This window comes from Scyliorhinus canicula, chromosome 12 (genome assembly GCF_902713615.1).
Source record: "Scyliorhinus canicula chromosome 12, sScyCan1.1, whole genome shotgun sequence".
NCBI lineage: Eukaryota > Metazoa > Chordata > Chondrichthyes > Carcharhiniformes > Scyliorhinidae > Scyliorhinus > Scyliorhinus canicula.
This window is the reverse complement of record NC_052157.1, coordinates 142,177,188-142,195,417: the sequence shown is the minus strand read 5'-3', so window position 1 is coordinate 142,195,417 and position 18,230 is coordinate 142,177,188. Positions and strand designations below refer to the sequence as shown.

Sequence of the window (18,230 nt, the reverse complement as noted above, 5' to 3'; positions counted from 1 at the left end):
AATTCACCCCATATCCCCTTGGCTTTCTTTTGAAAATTATCTTCACCCAGTGTCTCCCGGTTACCAGTCCTCCATCCATCAGAAACACTTTGTCCTTATTTACCCTATTGTAAGAATGTAAGAAACAGGAGCCCGTGGTCCTTTGAGACTACACTGCTATCCAATAAGAGCATAGTTGATCTTCTACATTCACTGCACTTTTTTGCCCATCCTCTTGAATATACTTAATGATTGAGCGTACAGTGATTGGAGAATCCCAAAGATTCACAGCCTGCTGAGTGAAGAATTTCTCACCTCAGTCTCGAGAGTCAGGGGCAACAGCCTTTCAGCATCCACCCTGTCAAGTCCTGATTTGAAGAGATTATCTCTCATTCTTAAAAGGACCGGAGACTACAGGCCTATTCTCTCCTCCTAGGACAACCCTCTCATTCCTATCTCTATCATGTTCATCGTTATTTTGATTATCTCCCTTATCTCCCTTCTCTGCTCTCAGATGAACCATCCCAGTTACTGCCAGCTACACGTGACCACGGACCCTCTTCCCTCGCACCATTCCAGTAAATCACCTTTGCAATCATTCATTTCTATTTGCTTCTACCTGCTTTAGTTACATAAAGAAGCCTGCATTGATCTGAGACGCTGAATAAGAAGATAGCTCTGCATTTTAGCCGCATCTATCCTACAGCAATGTGACCATCCGTGGCATGCTGTAACACACATGGAATAATGCTGCCACCTCTGGAGACACAGAGAATGACCAAAGTAAACTGAGCCCGAAAACCGCAGTTGCTCAACTGTTGCGCCAGTGAGGAGACTAGCCATATAAATTGGCAGATTCGACAGCACCAGGAGTCAAGCAAAATAGTCCACTTCAAGTGAGAGGAAGAAAGAACTTGCATTTATCTAGCCTCTTTCAAGACCTCCGGCCATCCCAGGCCATAAGACCATAGACATAGGGGCAGAGTTGGGGCCTCACGGTAGCATGGTGGTTAGCATCAATGCTTCACAGCTCCAGGGTGTCAGGTTCGATTCCCGGCTGGGTCACTGTCTGTGTGGAGTCTGCACGTCCTCCCTGTGTGTGCGTGGGTTTCCTCCGGGTGCTCCGGTTTCCTCCCATAGTCCAAAGATGTGCGGGTTAGGTGGATTGGCCATGCTAAATTGCCCGTAGTGTAAGGTTAATGGGGGGATTGTTGGGTTACGGGTATACGGGTTACGTGGGTTTAAGTAGGGTGATCATTGCTCGGCACAACATCGAGGGCTGAAGGGCCTGTTCTGTGCTGTACTGTTCTATATAAGTAGGCCATTTGGCCCATCGAGTCTGCTCCACCATTAATGAGACCATGACTGATCTGATCTGATAATCTTCAACTCCACTTCCCTGCCTTATCCCCGTAACCCTCAATTCCCTTGCTGATTAAGAATCTGTCTATCTCAGCCTGGAACATACTCAGCGACCCAGCCTCTACAGCTCTCTGCAATAAAGAATTCCACAGAATCACTACCTTCTGAGAGAAGAAATTCCTCCTCATCTCTGTTTTAAATGGGTGACTCCTCATGGATTATGCCCTCTGGTCCTAGATTCTTCCACTAGGGGAAACAACCTCTCAGCATTTACCCTGTCAATCCCCCTCAGAATCCTATATGTCTCAATAAAGTTGCCTCTTCTAAAGTTGCTTTTTCTAAACTTCAATGAGTACAGGTCCAACTTTCTCAACTCCCCCTCGTATGAAAATCCCTCCATACCCATGAACCTTCTCTGGACTGCCGCGACTATCAGTATATTTTTCCTTTGGTAAGGGAGCCAAAACAGTTTACAGTATTCCAGCTGTGATCTAACTAGTACCCTCTATAGTTTTAGCAAGACTTTCCTATTCTTATATTCTACTTCCTTTGATATAAAGGCTAACATTCTATTTGCCTTCCCTATTACCTGCTGTACTTGCATGCTAACTTTTCATGATTTATGCACAATGACCCCCAAATCCCTCTGTGCTGCAGCTTTCTTGCAGTCTTTCTCCATTTAAAAAATATTCAGCCGCTTTATTCTTCCTACCAAAGTGCATAACGTCACGTTTTCCTACATTATATTCCATCTGCCAACTTTTTGCCTACTCGCTTAACGTGGCTATGTCCCTCTGGAGACACTTGTGCATCCTTACCTATTTTTATGCCATCCCCAAATTTGGCAATAGTGCATTTATTTGCCTCATTCAAGTCACTTCGCAACCAATGCAATTCTTTTGTCGCGTAGTGACTGTCCGACAGATGTAGGAAAAGCAGCAGCAATTAACACGCAGCAGCTCCCAACAAACAGCAAAGTGGTAATGACCAGATAGGTTTGTTTTAGGTGTTTGTTGAGGGGTAGAATTGTGCCCAGGACACCAGGGATAAATCCCCTGCTCTTCTTCCAAATAGCGTCATCTTTTCCGTTCACCTGAATGGAATAGGGGTGTACCACAATGACCTCTCACCCCTGGAATCCAGATTTAAATTATTGTCTTGTCTGAATGGGTGGAAATCCTCTTTCAATTGAGAAGGGATTCAAACTGAGAGTTTTTCTTTATGCTTGCGCTCTCACCAGCCCATAGTTTCTTACGCATTAACGTAAAAGTTGGTAAGTCATAGCTGGGGAGCACAGAAACAGAAAGCCTTGCTGGGACCTCAGATTAAAAGTGGAAACTTGATGACACAAGTCTACAAGAGCACTGCATAGCTCAGCATTATAACATCTCAGCACCCATCAGCGAGATGGACACTTGCTCAAAAAGGCATTTTTGTTACAGTAGAATGAATTTAGACTTAAAGGATTGATTGTGATTGGAAAAGAAAATCAAACATTGATAGAATGCACCGAAGGTAAGAACAGCGGTTTTCCATTAGTCCCCCACTGGCTTATAATAATATAGCTTGAAACATTACCACGGTCCACGAGACTCCTGGAGATGAGCAATCTGTTACTTCTCTTCAGCCAAAATTGAGATGAAGGAGAAGGGAATTAAAATGTCCTGAGGGTGCGGGCAGGTGTGTGGGGAGCTCATTTTGGGCTCTGATTATATAGGGCTGCCAACCTGTGCTTCTGATAAGAAAGCTCTGTCATTCAGCCAAGGCCACATGGTGTACGTGACACATTCCAAAGCACCGAACTTCAGCATACACCTGTGGCACAATTTCCCCTTGGTGCTTTCGACACTCCAAACTGGCAGGAACTCCACTGACAGCTCGCTTTGGAATAATTGTTTACACGCTGACCTTGAAAGCTGAAAACCTATTAGAGTAGCAGCAGAAATCAATCCAATTAACTAACTGTACAAAACAAATTATCCCTCAGTAAAAAAAGTTGTTATTGATGTGTTTACAGACTCCTGACATCAACGGGGCCTAGAGATTAGCACCTCTGCCACATGCAGAGTACAACTTTGATATTGATTTAGAGAGCAATCCTCACTGACTAAGTCAAAAGTAGATGACATAATCACCTTCAGCCATTTCCACCCAGGCCTTAATACCCACATCCAATCTCATCGCCTTCCGCATTCAAGGCTCTGCTCTAAGTCACTTAGAACTACTCTTTCAAACTCCCGATTGCATAACATTTGACCCTTCATCCTTTAATCACTAATTTGTTCAAACACCTGCTCAACTCTACCTTTGATGTCCTCATCCTGAGCAAAACTTTAACTCTCTCCACTCCTGGTCATCCCATGATATTGCATTAATCTTTGCTCCCAGTGAGAGGTGCAAACATGAGAGAGTATCTGGCAAACAACTGGTTGAACCATTCAGCACCAGGTCTGGTTTGATCACCCCCAATACCATTGATCAAACCTGATCTGGTTTGATGACCCTTAGAGCCACTGATCAAACCTAATCTGGTGTGATTACCCCTAGTGCATTGCTATAACTCTCTTTGCCAAAACAGTCCACTACTCCAAGATCATCTTACAGCCCAAAAGCTGTTTGTAAGAGTTTGTTGTGTGTACATTGGCTGTGGTGTTACCCACATTACAGGCACACAGTGCTCTCGGTTTAGTTAATAATAATCTTTATGATTGTCACAACTAGGCTTACATTAACACTGTAAGAAGTCTTTTCAAAGTATCATCTTGCATCATTGAACTTTGTCTGTATATGCGTTTGTGGAACCCATCTCTTTACTCACCCGATGAAGGAGCTGCGCTCCGAAGGCTAGTGATTCCAAACAAACGTGTTGGACTCTAACCCGGTGTTGTAAGACTTCTTACTCTGCCAACCTCAGACCAACGCCAACATCTCCACATCATGGCTACATTAACACAGCAATGAAGTTACTGTGAAAAGCCCCTAGTTACCACACTCCGACACCTGTTCGGGTACACTGAGGGAGAATTCAGAATGTCCAATTCACTTAACAGCACATCTTTCGGGACTTGTGGGAAGAAACCGGAGCAAGACTTCCCACATTACAGCAATGACTGCTTTGGAAAAGCACCTCATTGGTTGTAACACACTTTGTGATGTCTGGTAATCATGAAGAGTGCGATATAAAAGTTTTCTTTTTGTCTTTCTATATTAAAAATCTCATGAGTTTTCACTTGCTGCCATTTTTCTCGCTGGTCAATTTTAATATTCATATTCACAATGGCAGCTGCCTATGTAGACTTGTCACCCTGCAATTACCAACCCCCTCGTCCCACCCTTAACCCATGGAAGGCACTGCCACACCATGTTTGGTAGCAGAGTGTGAATCGGGCATGGGAATCCTGCATTTAAAAAATCCATCAGAAATGAGGACATAGAAATTTTAGATGGAAATATAAAAATAAGGCCAGAATATTTCATTTAAAATGGAAACTAAATTACATTTGTCCAGTTGGTTCAATTATCCCTACCATTTAACCTTCTAACCCAGCTTTCCTTGAACACTTTGCTTGACCTTCACACGCCATGTGCATTATGAGAGACTGATGAGTAATATGTTGAATTTGCCATGCATGCTGTGCATTTTCTATCTGGGGAATATCATTCTGAGACACACAGTTCCATGCGCAGTTGCACACTTCTACCACTATTTGGCGCTTCAGACACTACAGATCCCTCTCTATAAAGCATGAATGAAATGAAATGAAAATTGCTTATTGTCACGAGTAGGCTTCAATGAAGTTACTGTGAAAAGCCCCTAGTCGCCACATTCCAGCGCCTGTCCGGGGAGGCTGGTACGGGAACCGTGCTGCTGGCCTGCTTGGTCTGCTTTAAAAGCCAGCGATTTAGCCTGGTGAGCTAAACCAGCCCCTAATATATTGATTCCATAAGGCATCAATATGCTGCCTTATGGAACACTTTATCCTGTCTGTATGCGGAGAACTATGGTATGTCCACCACAATATTTCTTTAAAATGTCACGGCAGGTATTTGACTTATGGCCAACATTGAATAGCTGCTTGTGATTATGGGGTAGTGGTTGTGAAACCAAGATCTTCAATTGCTTGACTAAATCCAATGCACCGTCAGATCAGTCCCCGTCTAGACTGTAATGTTTGCCCTCGTGACATGAAGCTATATTCATCAATACAAAGACTGCAGTGCCACTGGACCATGAGAGTTGATCCTATCAACTCATTTGCACCTCCAGTGGAGCCTAAAGGAGAACATCGATGATAGGATAATGGTCCCGACAGCCTAACTTGCTTGACCTGACCTTCAATTAAATAGCATCTTTCGGTTTGTGAAATGTTTTATTTTCTGCCGAAGGTCGAGAAAACTATTCCGGGAGCAAGATGAAGGCTGAAATTGTATTTTTAGGTCGGGATGAGTAAAGTTTATGTTCATGAAAACTTTTAAAGCGGCATTGATTTTCAGTAGGCATTTGCATATGTAGAGCTAGAGAACCGGATTTTCATAGGGGCATTTGGACCAGATTTTTAAAGCACAAACACAACACAGCTCATGACTGATTGTCCCTGGGAGTTTTGTTTTTTCGTGTCAGGTTTTTGATGTTTGCGGTGCAGTTTGCAAGTTGAGATAGACTCCAGGAGTGGTATGGGTTAGAAGGCCCCATCCAGCAGCTCTGCTCCCAATATTGTTTATATGCTCCTTAAATCTCACCCGTCACCACGTTATCCACTCACCCATCAACGCAATGTCCCCTCTATGCCTCCTTATACCCTCCATGGCCTCTTGTATTCCCATGCCCCCTCTGATTTCCCATGGTCCCTCATACCTCATGCCTCCAACATGCTGCCTCATGTCCCCATGCCCCCTCCATACCTCCTCAGCCACCTATACCCCCTCCATACCGCCTCAGATCCCCATGCCACCCCATGCCCACTCTATGCCCTCCATGTAAACCCCAGAGTCACTCGCCCAGTATGCACTATGTACAGTTCTCAGAAGCCAAACAATAGCAATGGAAATTCTTTTAAATGCAAATATCAGCAAATAAAATCCTGAACAAACCTATAAAATGACCATTCAAGCAGCCGTCTGAAAAGAGAAAAATATACTCCTTCAGAAACAAATGTTTAATCGCTTAAGGGATCATTATGTTGTGCAAACGAACAGCCATGTAGTTAGAAATCACATCAAAGGCAGGTTATGTTATTACAACCTCTAAAAACTGTCAACCCTTCCCCTAAGCTACTACGTCAGTAGAACCCCTGCTGAGCTCAAGATATTACCAGATTTTGGAACACAGCCAAGCATTTAGGGGGAGACCGTGCGTGCCATAGTGCTAATGTCACTGGATCTGTAATCCAGAGTCCCAAACTAATGTTCTGGGGACATGAGATCAAATCCCACCAAGGCAGCGGGTGGAATTTGAATTTAGTTAATAAATCTGGAATATAAAGCTAGTCTCAGTATAATCACCGTCATTGATTGCCGGAAAAAGCCATCTTGTTCACTAATGTCCTCTAGGGAAGGCAATCTGCTATTGATACATGGTCCATATGCATATGTGACTCCAAATCTATAGAAATGTGAAACTGACCTCTGATATGGCCCAGAAAGCCACTCAGTTCCAGGGCAGTAAGTAGGGAGGGGCAACGAACAGTGGCCTTGCCAGTGATACTCACATTCCATTAAATAATTTAAAAATCACAAAGGCCACAGTTGTCAAAACATTAGTTTTCAGCTCCAGAACCCTGAAACTGAAAGAACAATTGGTTTCATATTTCCACTTCAAGCTACTTTGTTTGTCAATCAATGGAGGGGAGCAAGTGGTTAGATATTTTAAACTTCCAAAAGCAGGGGATTTTTTCAAAAGCAAACAAATCCGTGCATTTAAATCACTAGCAAACATGACAAGACAGCTTCCCAGCATATTTTTCTGTTTCGAATGCATTATGACACTTTCCCCACAGGCAAATGTACTGTTATGCATGTCAACACTGATACAATGCTGGGCATTGTAATGGCCAATCTATCTTTGCAGAATAGAGCTCTATGATTAAGCACTGCATTAAAAACACATCTTCATTACAATACAGCATCCAATAGTGGCATTTGACGGAGTTAAAACATTTTACATTTACCCATCAGAATGTTGGCAACTCCCCACCTGCCTTTTCCTAGTGGCCACTAACCCTGCAAGGAAGTCTGTTTTTTGGGGCTTTCAAAACCAGCACATGAAAATAGTTTGCAGTAAGAAATAAAATGTTCATGTGATCTTCACAGTGGAGACCCTGACCTTAGAAGAGGTGCGTTGAGGAGGTCGCGGGGGGATCTGGCCCCGGGAGGTGCCCCCACAGTGGGCTGGCCCGCAGTCGGGGCCCACTGATCCGCGGGCGGCCTGTGCCGTGGGGGGACTCTATTGTTCCGCACCGGAGGCCGTGGCCCTCCGCCATTCCGGGTGCAGAAGCGATTCCCTCTGTGCATGCACGGGAATTACGCTAGCACGCGCTGGTGCTCCCTTGCATGCGCCGGCCGGCGGAGGCCCTCCGGCGCCGGTTGGCGTGGTGCCAAGCCCCTGTCCCACCGGCCGGTGGGGCGCCAACCACTCCGGGGCGGGCCTAGCCCCTGAAGGTGATATGGATTCCGCACCTTTGGGCCAGCCCGACGCCAGAGTGGTTCACACCACTCCGTCCCGCTGGGACCCCCCGCCCCGCCGGGTACGGGAGAATCCCGCCAAATGTGTCATATACAGATATCGAGTCTAAATTATCCCTCTCCATCCAACTGCAAGTTAAATGCTGCACTGTAGCAACATAATAAATGAAGTACTTTGGATAAGGAGCACTTACATTGTGTCCTGCTGAGCAGAGACCTGGGATGCGAATAACTGTACTGGAAAGTTATTTAACCTGCTGTCAACATTTTTCGACACGCCACTACTCCCCAGCAAGCAGTTTGGAATTTAAACTGACAGATCTGAATGCTAAGGGCTCTGTAGGTAGCATTGGTGTGAAGTAAACATCTTAATAGTCACACTTCCTTGCCCAAAAGTTTAATAAGTGAATGTTAATAATGTCAAGTATGAGGGGGTAGTGCATGCCATGGAGAAAGGCTCAGCACATTGAGAAGTGTGAATTCTAGGTGGTATTTGAAACTAATTCTGTGCTGACAGTGCGATAGAGGAATCCATTTGCAGAATTGGTAGAAGTTGCAGCAGTTGTGTAGGTTTGAGTGATGTTATTGATGATGATCAGATGGTATTGATGATAATGGGATGTTATTGATGATAATGGGATGTTATTGATGATAATGGGATGTTATTGGTGATGATGAGATACTATTAATGATGATGGGATGCTCTTAACGATGGGATGTTATTGATGATGGGATGTTATTGTTGATGATGGGATGCTAGCGAGTGATGATGAGGTGCTATTGATGATGATGGGATGTTATTGATAATGGGATGTTATTGATGATGATGGGATGTTATTGTTGATGATGGGGTGCTAGTGAGTGATGATGGGATGCTATTGATGATGATGGGATGTTATCGATAATGGGATGTTATTGATGATGATGGGATGGTATAGTTGATAATGGGATAATATTGATGATAATGGGATGTTATTAATGATGATGAGATACTATTGATGATGACGGGATGTTATTAACAATGGGATGTTATTGATGATGATGGGATGTTATTGATGATGATGGGGTGCTAGTGAGTGATGATGGGATGCTATTGATGATAATGGGATGTTATTGATGCTGATGGGATGCCGGTAAGTGATGATGGGATGCTATTGGTGATGATGGGATGCTATTGGTGATGATGGGATGCTAGCGAGTGATGGTGGGATGCTATTGATGATGATGGGATGTTATTGATGATGATGGGATGTTATTGTTGATGATGGGATGCTAGCGAGTGATGGTGGGATGCTATTGATGATGATGGGATGTTATTGATGATGATGAGATGTTATTGTTGATGATGGGATGCTAGCGGGTGATGGTGGGATGCTATTGATGATGATGGGATGTTATTGATGATGATGGGATGTTATTGATGATGATGGGATGTTATTGATGATGATGGGATGTTATTGATGATGATGGGGTGCTAGTGAGTGATGATGGGATGCTATTGATGATAATGGGATGTTATTGATGATGATGGGATGCCGGTAAGTGATGATGGGATGCTATTGGTGATGATGGGATGCTATTGGTGATGATGGGATGCTAGCGAGTGATGGTGGGATGCTATTGATGAAGATGGGATGTTATTGATGATGATGGGATGTTATTGTTGATGATGGGATGCTAGCGAGTGATGGTGGGATGCTATTGATGATGATGGGATGTTATTGATGATGATGGGATGTTATTGTTGATGATGGGATGCTAGCGAGTGATGGTGGGATGCTATTGATGATGATGGGATGTTGTTGATGATGATGGGATGTTATTGTTGATGATGGGATGCTAGCGAGTGATGGTGGGATGCTATTGATGATAATGGGATGTTATTGATGATGATGGGATGTTATTGATGATGATGGGATGTTATTGATGATGATGGGATGCTAGTGAGTGATGATGGGATGCTATTGATGATAATGGGATGTTATTGATGATGATGGGATGTTATTGATGATGATGGGATGTTATTGATGATGATGGGGTGCTAGTGAGTGATGATGGGATGCTATTGATGATGATGGGATGTTATTGATGATGATGGGATGCCGGTAAGTGTTGATGGGATGCTATTGGTGATGATGGGATGCTAGCGAGTGATGGTGGGATGCTATTGATGATGATGGGATGTTATTGATGATGATGGGGTGCTAGTGAGTGATGATGGGATGCTATTGATGACGATGGGATGTTATTGATGATGATGGGATGCCGGTAAGTGATGATGGGATGCTATTGGTGATGATGGGATGCTAGCGAGTGATGGTGGGATGTTATTGTTGATGATGGGATGCTAGCGAGTGATGGTGGGATGCTATTGATGATGATGGGATGCTAGCGAGTGATGGTGGGATGCTATTGATAATGATGGGATGTTATTGTTGATGATGGGATGCTAGCGAGTGATGGTGGGATGCTATTGATGATAATGGGATGTTATTGATGATGATGGGATGTTATTGATGATGATGGGATGTTATTGATGATGATGGGATGCTAGTGAGTGATGATGGGATGCTATTGATGATAATGGGATGTTATTGATGATGATGGGATGCCGGTAAGTGATGATGGGATGCTATTGGTGATGATGGGATGCTAGCGAGTGATGGTGGGATGCTTTTGATGATGATGGGATTTTATTGATGATGATGGGGTGCTAGTGAGTGATGATGGGATGTTATTGATGATGATGGGGTGCTAGTGAGTGATGATGGGATGCTATTGATGACGATGGGATGTTATTGATGATGATGGGATGCCGGTAAGTGATGATGGGATGCTATTGGTGATGATGGGATGCTAGCGAGTGATGGTGGGATGTTATTGTTGATGATGGGATGCTAGCGAGTGATGGTGGGATGCTATTGATGATGATGGGATGCTAGCGAGTGATGGTGGGATGCTATTGATAATGATGGGATGTTATTGTTGATGATGGGATGCTAGCGAGTGATGGTGGGATGCTATTGATGATAATGGGATGTTATTGATGATGATGGGATGTTATTGATGATGATGGGATGTTATTGATGATGATGGGATGCTAGTGAGTGATGATGGGATGCTATTGATGATAATGGGATGTTATTGATGATGATGGGATGCCGCTAAGTGATGATGGGATGCTATTGGTGATGATGGGATGCTAGCGAGTGATGGTGGGATGCTATTGATGATGATGGGATGTTATTGATGATGATGGGGTGCTAGTGAGTGATGATGGGATGCTATTGATGACGATGGGATGTTATTGATGATGATGGGATGCCGGTAAGTGATGATGGGATGCTATTGGTGATGATGGGATGCTAGCGAGTGATGGTGCGATGTTATTGTTGATGATGGGATGCTAGCGAGTGATGGTGGGATGCTATTGATGATGATGGGATGTTATTGATGATGATGGGATGTTATTGTTGAGGATGGGATGCTAGCGAGTGATGATGGGATGCTATTGATGATGATGGGATGTTATTGATGATGATGGGCTGTTATTGCTGATGATGGGACGTTATTGATGATGATGGGATGTTATTGATGATGATGGGATGTTATTGATGATGATGGGATGCTAGTGAGTGATGATGGGATGCTATTGATGATAATGGGATGTTATTGATGATGATGGGATGTTATTGATGATGATGGGATGTTATTGATGATGATGGGGTGCTAGTGAGTGATGATGGGATGCTATTGATGATGATGGGATGTTATTGATGATGATGGGATGCCGGTAAGTGATGATGGGATGCTATTGGTGATGATGGGATGCTAGCGAGTGATGGTGGGATGCTATTGATGATGATGGGATGTTATTGATGATGATGGGGTGCTAGTGAGTGATGATGGGATGCTATTGATGACGATGGGATGTTATTGATGATGATGGGATGCCGGTAAGTGATGATGGGATGCTATTGGTGATGATGGGATGCTAGCGAGTGATGGTGGGATGTTATTGTTGATGATGGGATGCTAGCGAGTGATGGTGGGATGCTATTGATGATGATGGGATGCTAGCGAGTGATGGTGGGATGCTATTGATAATGATGGGATGTTATTGTTGATGATGGGATGCTAGCGAGTGATGGTGGGATGCTATTGATGATAATGGGATGTTATTGATGATGATGGGATGTTATTGATGATGATGGGATGTTATTGATGATGATGGGATGCTAGTGAGTGATGATGGGATGCTATTGATGATAATGGGATGTTATTGATGATGATGGGATGCCGGTAAGTGATGATGGGATGCTATTGGTGATGATGGGATGCTAGCGAGTGATGGTGGGATGCTTTTGATGATGATGGGATTTTATTGATGATGATGGGGTGCTAGTGAGTGATGATGGGATGTTATTGATGATGATGGGGTGCTAGTGAGTGATGATGGGATGCTATTGATGACGATGGGATGTTATTGATGATGATGGGATGCCGGTAAGTGATGATGGGATGCTATTGGTGATGATGGGATGCTAGCGAGTGATGGTGGGATGTTATTGTTGATGATGGGATGCTAGCGAGTGATGGTGGGATGCTATTGATGATGATGGGATGCTAGCGAGTGATGGTGGGATGCTATTGATAATGATGGGATGTTATTGTTGATGATGGGATGCTAGCGAGTGATGGTGGGATGCTATTGATGATAATGGGATGTTATTGATGATGATGGGATGTTATTGATGATGATGGGATGTTATTGATGATGATGGGATGCTAGTGAGTGATGATGGGATGCTATTGATGATAATGGGATGTTATTGATGATGATGGGATGCCGCTAAGTGATGATGGGATGCTATTGGTGATGATGGGATGCTAGCGAGTGATGGTGGGATGCTATTGATGATGATGGGATGTTATTGATGATGATGGGGTGCTAGTGAGTGATGATGGGATGCTATTGATGACGATGGGATGTTATTGATGATGATGGGATGCCGGTAAGTGATGATGGGATGCTATTGGTGATGATGGGATGCTAGCGAGTGATGGTGCGATGTTATTGTTGATGATGGGATGCTAGCGAGTGATGGTGGGATGCTATTGATGATGATGGGATGTTATTGATGATGATGGGATGTTATTGTTGATGATGGGATGCTAGCGAGTGATGATGGGATGCTATTGATGATGATGGGATGTTATTGATGATGATGGGCTGTTATTGCTGATGATGGGACGTTATTGATGATGATGGGATGCTATGGATGATACTGAGATGTTATTGAGTTGATGGGATGTTATTGATGATGGGATGTTATTGATGATGATGGGATGCTATTGATGATGGGATGATATTTATGATGATGGGATACTATTGATAATGATGGGATGCTATTGATGATGATGGGATGCTAGTGAGTGATGGTAGGATGTTACTTATGATTTGGGATTTTATTGATGATGAGATGTATTTGTCCCAATCTTTAGAGACCTGTCTGTAAAAGTTTGAAACGTGATTTGATTAATAGTCCTCCACTAGGCAGCACGGTAGCATTGTGGATAGCACAATGGCTTCACAGCGCCAGGGTCCCAGTTTCGATTCCGGCTTGGGTCACTGTCTGTGCAGAGTCTGCACATCCTCCCCGTGTGTGCGTGGGTTTCCTCCGGGTGCTCCGGTTTCCTCCCACAGTCCAAAGATGTGCAGGTTAGGTGGATTGGCCATGATAAATTGCCCTTAGTGTCCAAAATTGCCCATAATGTTGGGTGGGGTTACTGGGTTATTGGGATAGGAGGAGGTGTTGACCTTGGGTAGGGTGCTCTTTCCAAGAGCCGGTGCAGACTCGATGGGCCGAATGGCCTCCTGCACTGTAAATCCTATGATAATCTATGATATTTCCTGATAGGCTACCTATGAGAATTCTTTAATGTGATTGGCTTGATTCTATCACTGCGGCTCAACACTGGGAATCCCTATTAAACTATATTACCATCAATTACACATTGGGAGAAATAAAGTTCTCACCACAGATTGGCAGATGTCTCGGCAAGGTTTACTTAAAGGCCAGCAAAAAGTGCCCTTGCATTGCTGCTGACTGCACTATCTGTGTCAATAATATACGCTTATAGATGTTTAGCCTGTTGTGCTCTCAGTTCACAAAATTGAGCTAGGATCTAAATTTACTGTGTGCAAACTGGCTATTTTCTGATGTGTAGGTCAGCTGCGTTTACTTCCAATGTCAATATTTAGCAATCATTAAAAAAAATAATTGCAATTTTATTGTTATTCATTATTATTCAATTATTCTATCAGGTTATATCCGGCTTGTGATAGCTGACATGGTCTAGTGTACTGGTGATCATATGACATACCGTGAATAATATTACTTAGTCCAATTTTCTATTAATTGCAGCATGTGTAAAGTTGTCTGTATTGCGGGCATTTGAATTGGATGTTTAAATGCGATGTTTTGCACAAGGGAATTGTCAACACAAATCCGAATGCTAATGATTTTCTTGCATGATTGACTGTTGCAGTGCCCCTGGTCTCCAAGATATGTCCAAGTGACACTTATAGGGTTTGGAAAAGTGGACAGAATCTGAGGGTGGACACGACTCTGCTTGGCTTTGATCACATGACCTGGCAGCGGGGGAGCCGCAGTTTTGTCTTCAGAGGACAAGGTCAGTTTTTATAAAAAGGGCCTGCATGTTACAGCATTGGCTTAAAAGCTATGAGCAATTAAATATGTGAAATTTCCTAGTCCTACAAAACCACTTTAGGAGTTTGGTAGTCACCACTGATGTACATATTGTATATATGGGATGTTGATATAGGTGCTTTACTGTAAGGCTCCTGTACTACAGGTACGGGGGTAGATCCCTGCCTGTTGGCTCCGCCCAGTAGGTGGAGTATAAATATGTGTGCTCCCCGTACAGCAGCCATTTCGTCAGCTGCTGTAGGAGGCCACATATCTCAGTGTAATGAAGCCTCGATTACATCCTACTCTCGTCTTTGCGTAATTGATAGTGCATCAATTTATTACACTGAGTTCTCAGAGATGGACCTCCGCATCAAGCCGGATCGCCTGCAGCTGCATCCTCAAGCAGACAACGCCAAAAAGGACTTTGAACATTGGCTAGCCTGTTTCGAAGCATACATCGGGTCTGCGCCAGACACAATTCCAGGAGCACAAGAGCTCCGGATCCTTTACACGCGGCTGAGCTCCAATGTCTTTCCACTCGTCCAGGACGCGCCAACCTATCCGGTGGCCATGGCGCTACTGAAGGAAAACTACGCTCAGCGGACTAACAAAATCTACACCAGACATCTCCTCTCCACGCGGCGCCAGCTTCCCGGTGAGTCAGTGGAAGGTTTCTGGCACCCCCTTCTCACCCTAGTTAGAGACTGTGACTGTGAGGCCGTTTCAGCCACGGAACACTCGTATTTGCTAATGAGAGACGCATTTGTTATGGGCATAGGGTCTGTCTACATCCGCCAGCGCCTCTTAGAATGGGCCACGCGGGCATAGGGTCTGTCTACATCCGCCAGCGCCTCTTAGAAGGGGCCACGCGGGCATAGGGTCTGTCTACATCCGCCAGCGCCTCTTAGAAGGGGCCACGCTCAACCTCACGGCGACCAAAAAGCGAGCGCTCTCACTTACAGTTGCATCATGCAATATTCAGGCCAATGCCCCCGACCACGTGGCCCACCCTTCCTGTGCATCGTGGACTCCGCAGGCGACCGCCCCATCGTGGACCCCATCAGCGACCTCCCTTAGCCAGCCCCACGCCTGTGCCGCGCGTCAGCCAACCAATCCCCGGGGGGCCCAAATGCTACTTCTGTGGGCAGTCAAAACACCCCCGACAGCGCTGCCCGGCGCGGAGCGCCCTCTGCAAGGCCTGTGGCAGGAAGGGACATTTCGCTGCAGTGTGCCAGGCCTGCTCAATCGCCGCTATTGTCCCGGCACTCCCCCACATGCGGCCAGTGGATGCTGCCATCTTACCCTCCTCGGACCACGTGCGGCCAGTGGACATTGCCGTCTTGCTCGACTCGCAACACGTGCAGCCTGTGGGCGTCGCCATCTTGTCCCTCCCAAGACCAACGGGCGCTGCCATCTTGCCTTCCTCACGACACGTGCGGCTCGTGGGTGCCGCCATCTTGCCCAACTCGGGACAACTGCCCATCGGGCACCTCATCAGGCCGCTCATCACCTGCAACCGCCGATGACCAGCTGCATCTCGCCTCGGTCACGATTGACCAGTCTCGACCACACAACCTTGCGACTGCTTCAACTAAAGTGAAGGTCAACAGACATGAGCCTGCTGGACCCTCAAGGTCGACACATCTTTCCTTTTTGCAAACCTAACCCCGGATTGCAAACTTGTCGCCACCAAGAGCAGACGGTACAGCGCCCAGGACAGGACCTTCATCAGGTCTGAAGTCCAGCGGCTGCTTCGGGAAGGCATCATCGAAGCCAGCAACAGCCCCTGGAGAGCCCAAATGGTAGTAGTCAAAACTGGGGAGAAAAATAGGATGGTCGTTGACTACACGCAGCTTGACGCGCACCCCCCTCCCACGCAGATCTGATATGGTCAATCAGATTGCACAGTACCGGGTCTTCTCGACGGTGGATCTGAAGTCTGCCTACCACCAGCTCCCCATCTGTAAGGCGGACCGCCCATACACTGCGTTCGAAGCAGACAGCCGCCTTTACCACTTTCTTAGGGACCCCTTCAGCATCACCAACGGGGTCCCGGTCTTCCAACGAGAGGTGGACCGAATGGTTGACCGGTATGGACTGTGGGTCACTTTCCCATACCTGGACAATGTCACCATCTGCGGCCACGATCAGCAGGACCATGACGCCAACCTTGCCAAATTTCTCCACACCGCCACCCTCCTCTACCTCACGTATAACAAGGAGAAGTGTGTGTTCAGCACAAACCTTTTAGCCATCCTCGGCTATGTGGTCCAGAACAGAGTTCTGGGGCCCGACCCCGATCACATGCGTCCCCTCATGGAACTCCCCCTCCTCCACTGCCCCAAGGCTCTCAAACGATGCCTGGGGTTCTTTTCGTATTACGCCCAGTGGGTCCCGAACTGTGTGGACAAGGCCTGCCCAGTCCACCATTTTCCCACTGACGGCCGAGGCTCACCAGGCCTTCAACCGTATCAAGGCCGACATTGCCAAGGCCGCGATGCACGCGGTCGACGAGACGTTACCATTCCAAGTGGAGAGCGATGCATCAGACGTCACTCTGGCTGCCACCCTCAACCAGGCAGGCAGACCCGTGGCTTTCTTTTCCCGCACCCTCCATGCCTCCGGAATTCGGCACTCCTCCGTCGAAAAGGAGGCCCAAGCCATCGTTGAAGCTGTGCGGCATTGGAGGCATTACCTGGCCAGCAGGAGATTCACTCTCCTCACTGACCAATGGTCGGTTGCCTTAATGTGTAACAACACACAGCGGGGCAAGATCAAAAATAATAAAATCTTGAGGTGGAGGATCGAGCTCTCCACCTGCAACTACGAGATTTTGTATCACCCCGGTAAGCTCAACGAGCCCCCCGATGCCCTATCCCGAGGTACATGTGCCAGCGCACAAATGGACCGGCTCCGGACCCTGCACGACAATCTCTGACACCCAGGGGTCACCCACTTTTACCACTTCATCAAGGCCCACAACCTGCCCTACTCCATCGAGGAAGTCAGAGCCATCACCAGAGACTGCCAGCTCTGCGCGGAGGGCAAGCCGCACTTCTACCGGCCAGATCGTGCCCGCCTAGTGAAGGCCTCCCGCCCCTTTGAACGCCTCAGCGTGGACCTCAAAGGGCCCCTCCCCTCCACCGACCTCAACACGTACTTTCTCAGTGTGGTCGATGAATATTCCCGATTCCCCTTTGCCGTCCCATGCCCCGACATGATGTCTGCCACCGTCATCAAAGCTCTCAACACCATCTTCACTCTGTTCAGCTTCCCTGCCTAAGTCCACAGCGACCGGTGATCCTCATTCATGAGCGATGAGCTGCGCCAGTACCTATTCAACAGGGGCATTGCCTCGAGCTGGACGACCAGCTACAACCCCAGGGGAAACGGACAGGTAGAGAGGGAGAACAGGACGGTCTGGAGGGCCGTCCAGCTGACCCTACTATCCAGAAATCTCCCGGCCTCCCGCTGGCAGGAGGTCCTCACGGA

The 18,230-nt window shown here is 46.2% G+C and overlaps 1 protein-coding gene across 2 annotated transcripts in view; it reads left to right on the top strand.

Moving 5' to 3' along the window:
* Positions 1-18,230, top strand: part of ankrd13b (ankyrin repeat domain 13B) — a 455,805-nt gene that overhangs the window by 335,006 nt on the left and 102,569 nt on the right. For both annotated transcript variants that reach the window (XM_038814322.1, XM_038814321.1), the window contains exon 5: positions 14,575-14,718. In XM_038814322.1, coding sequence (XP_038670250.1) covers positions 14,575-14,718 — 144 coding nt within the window. The remainder of the gene's footprint in view (positions 1-14,574; positions 14,719-18,230) is intronic.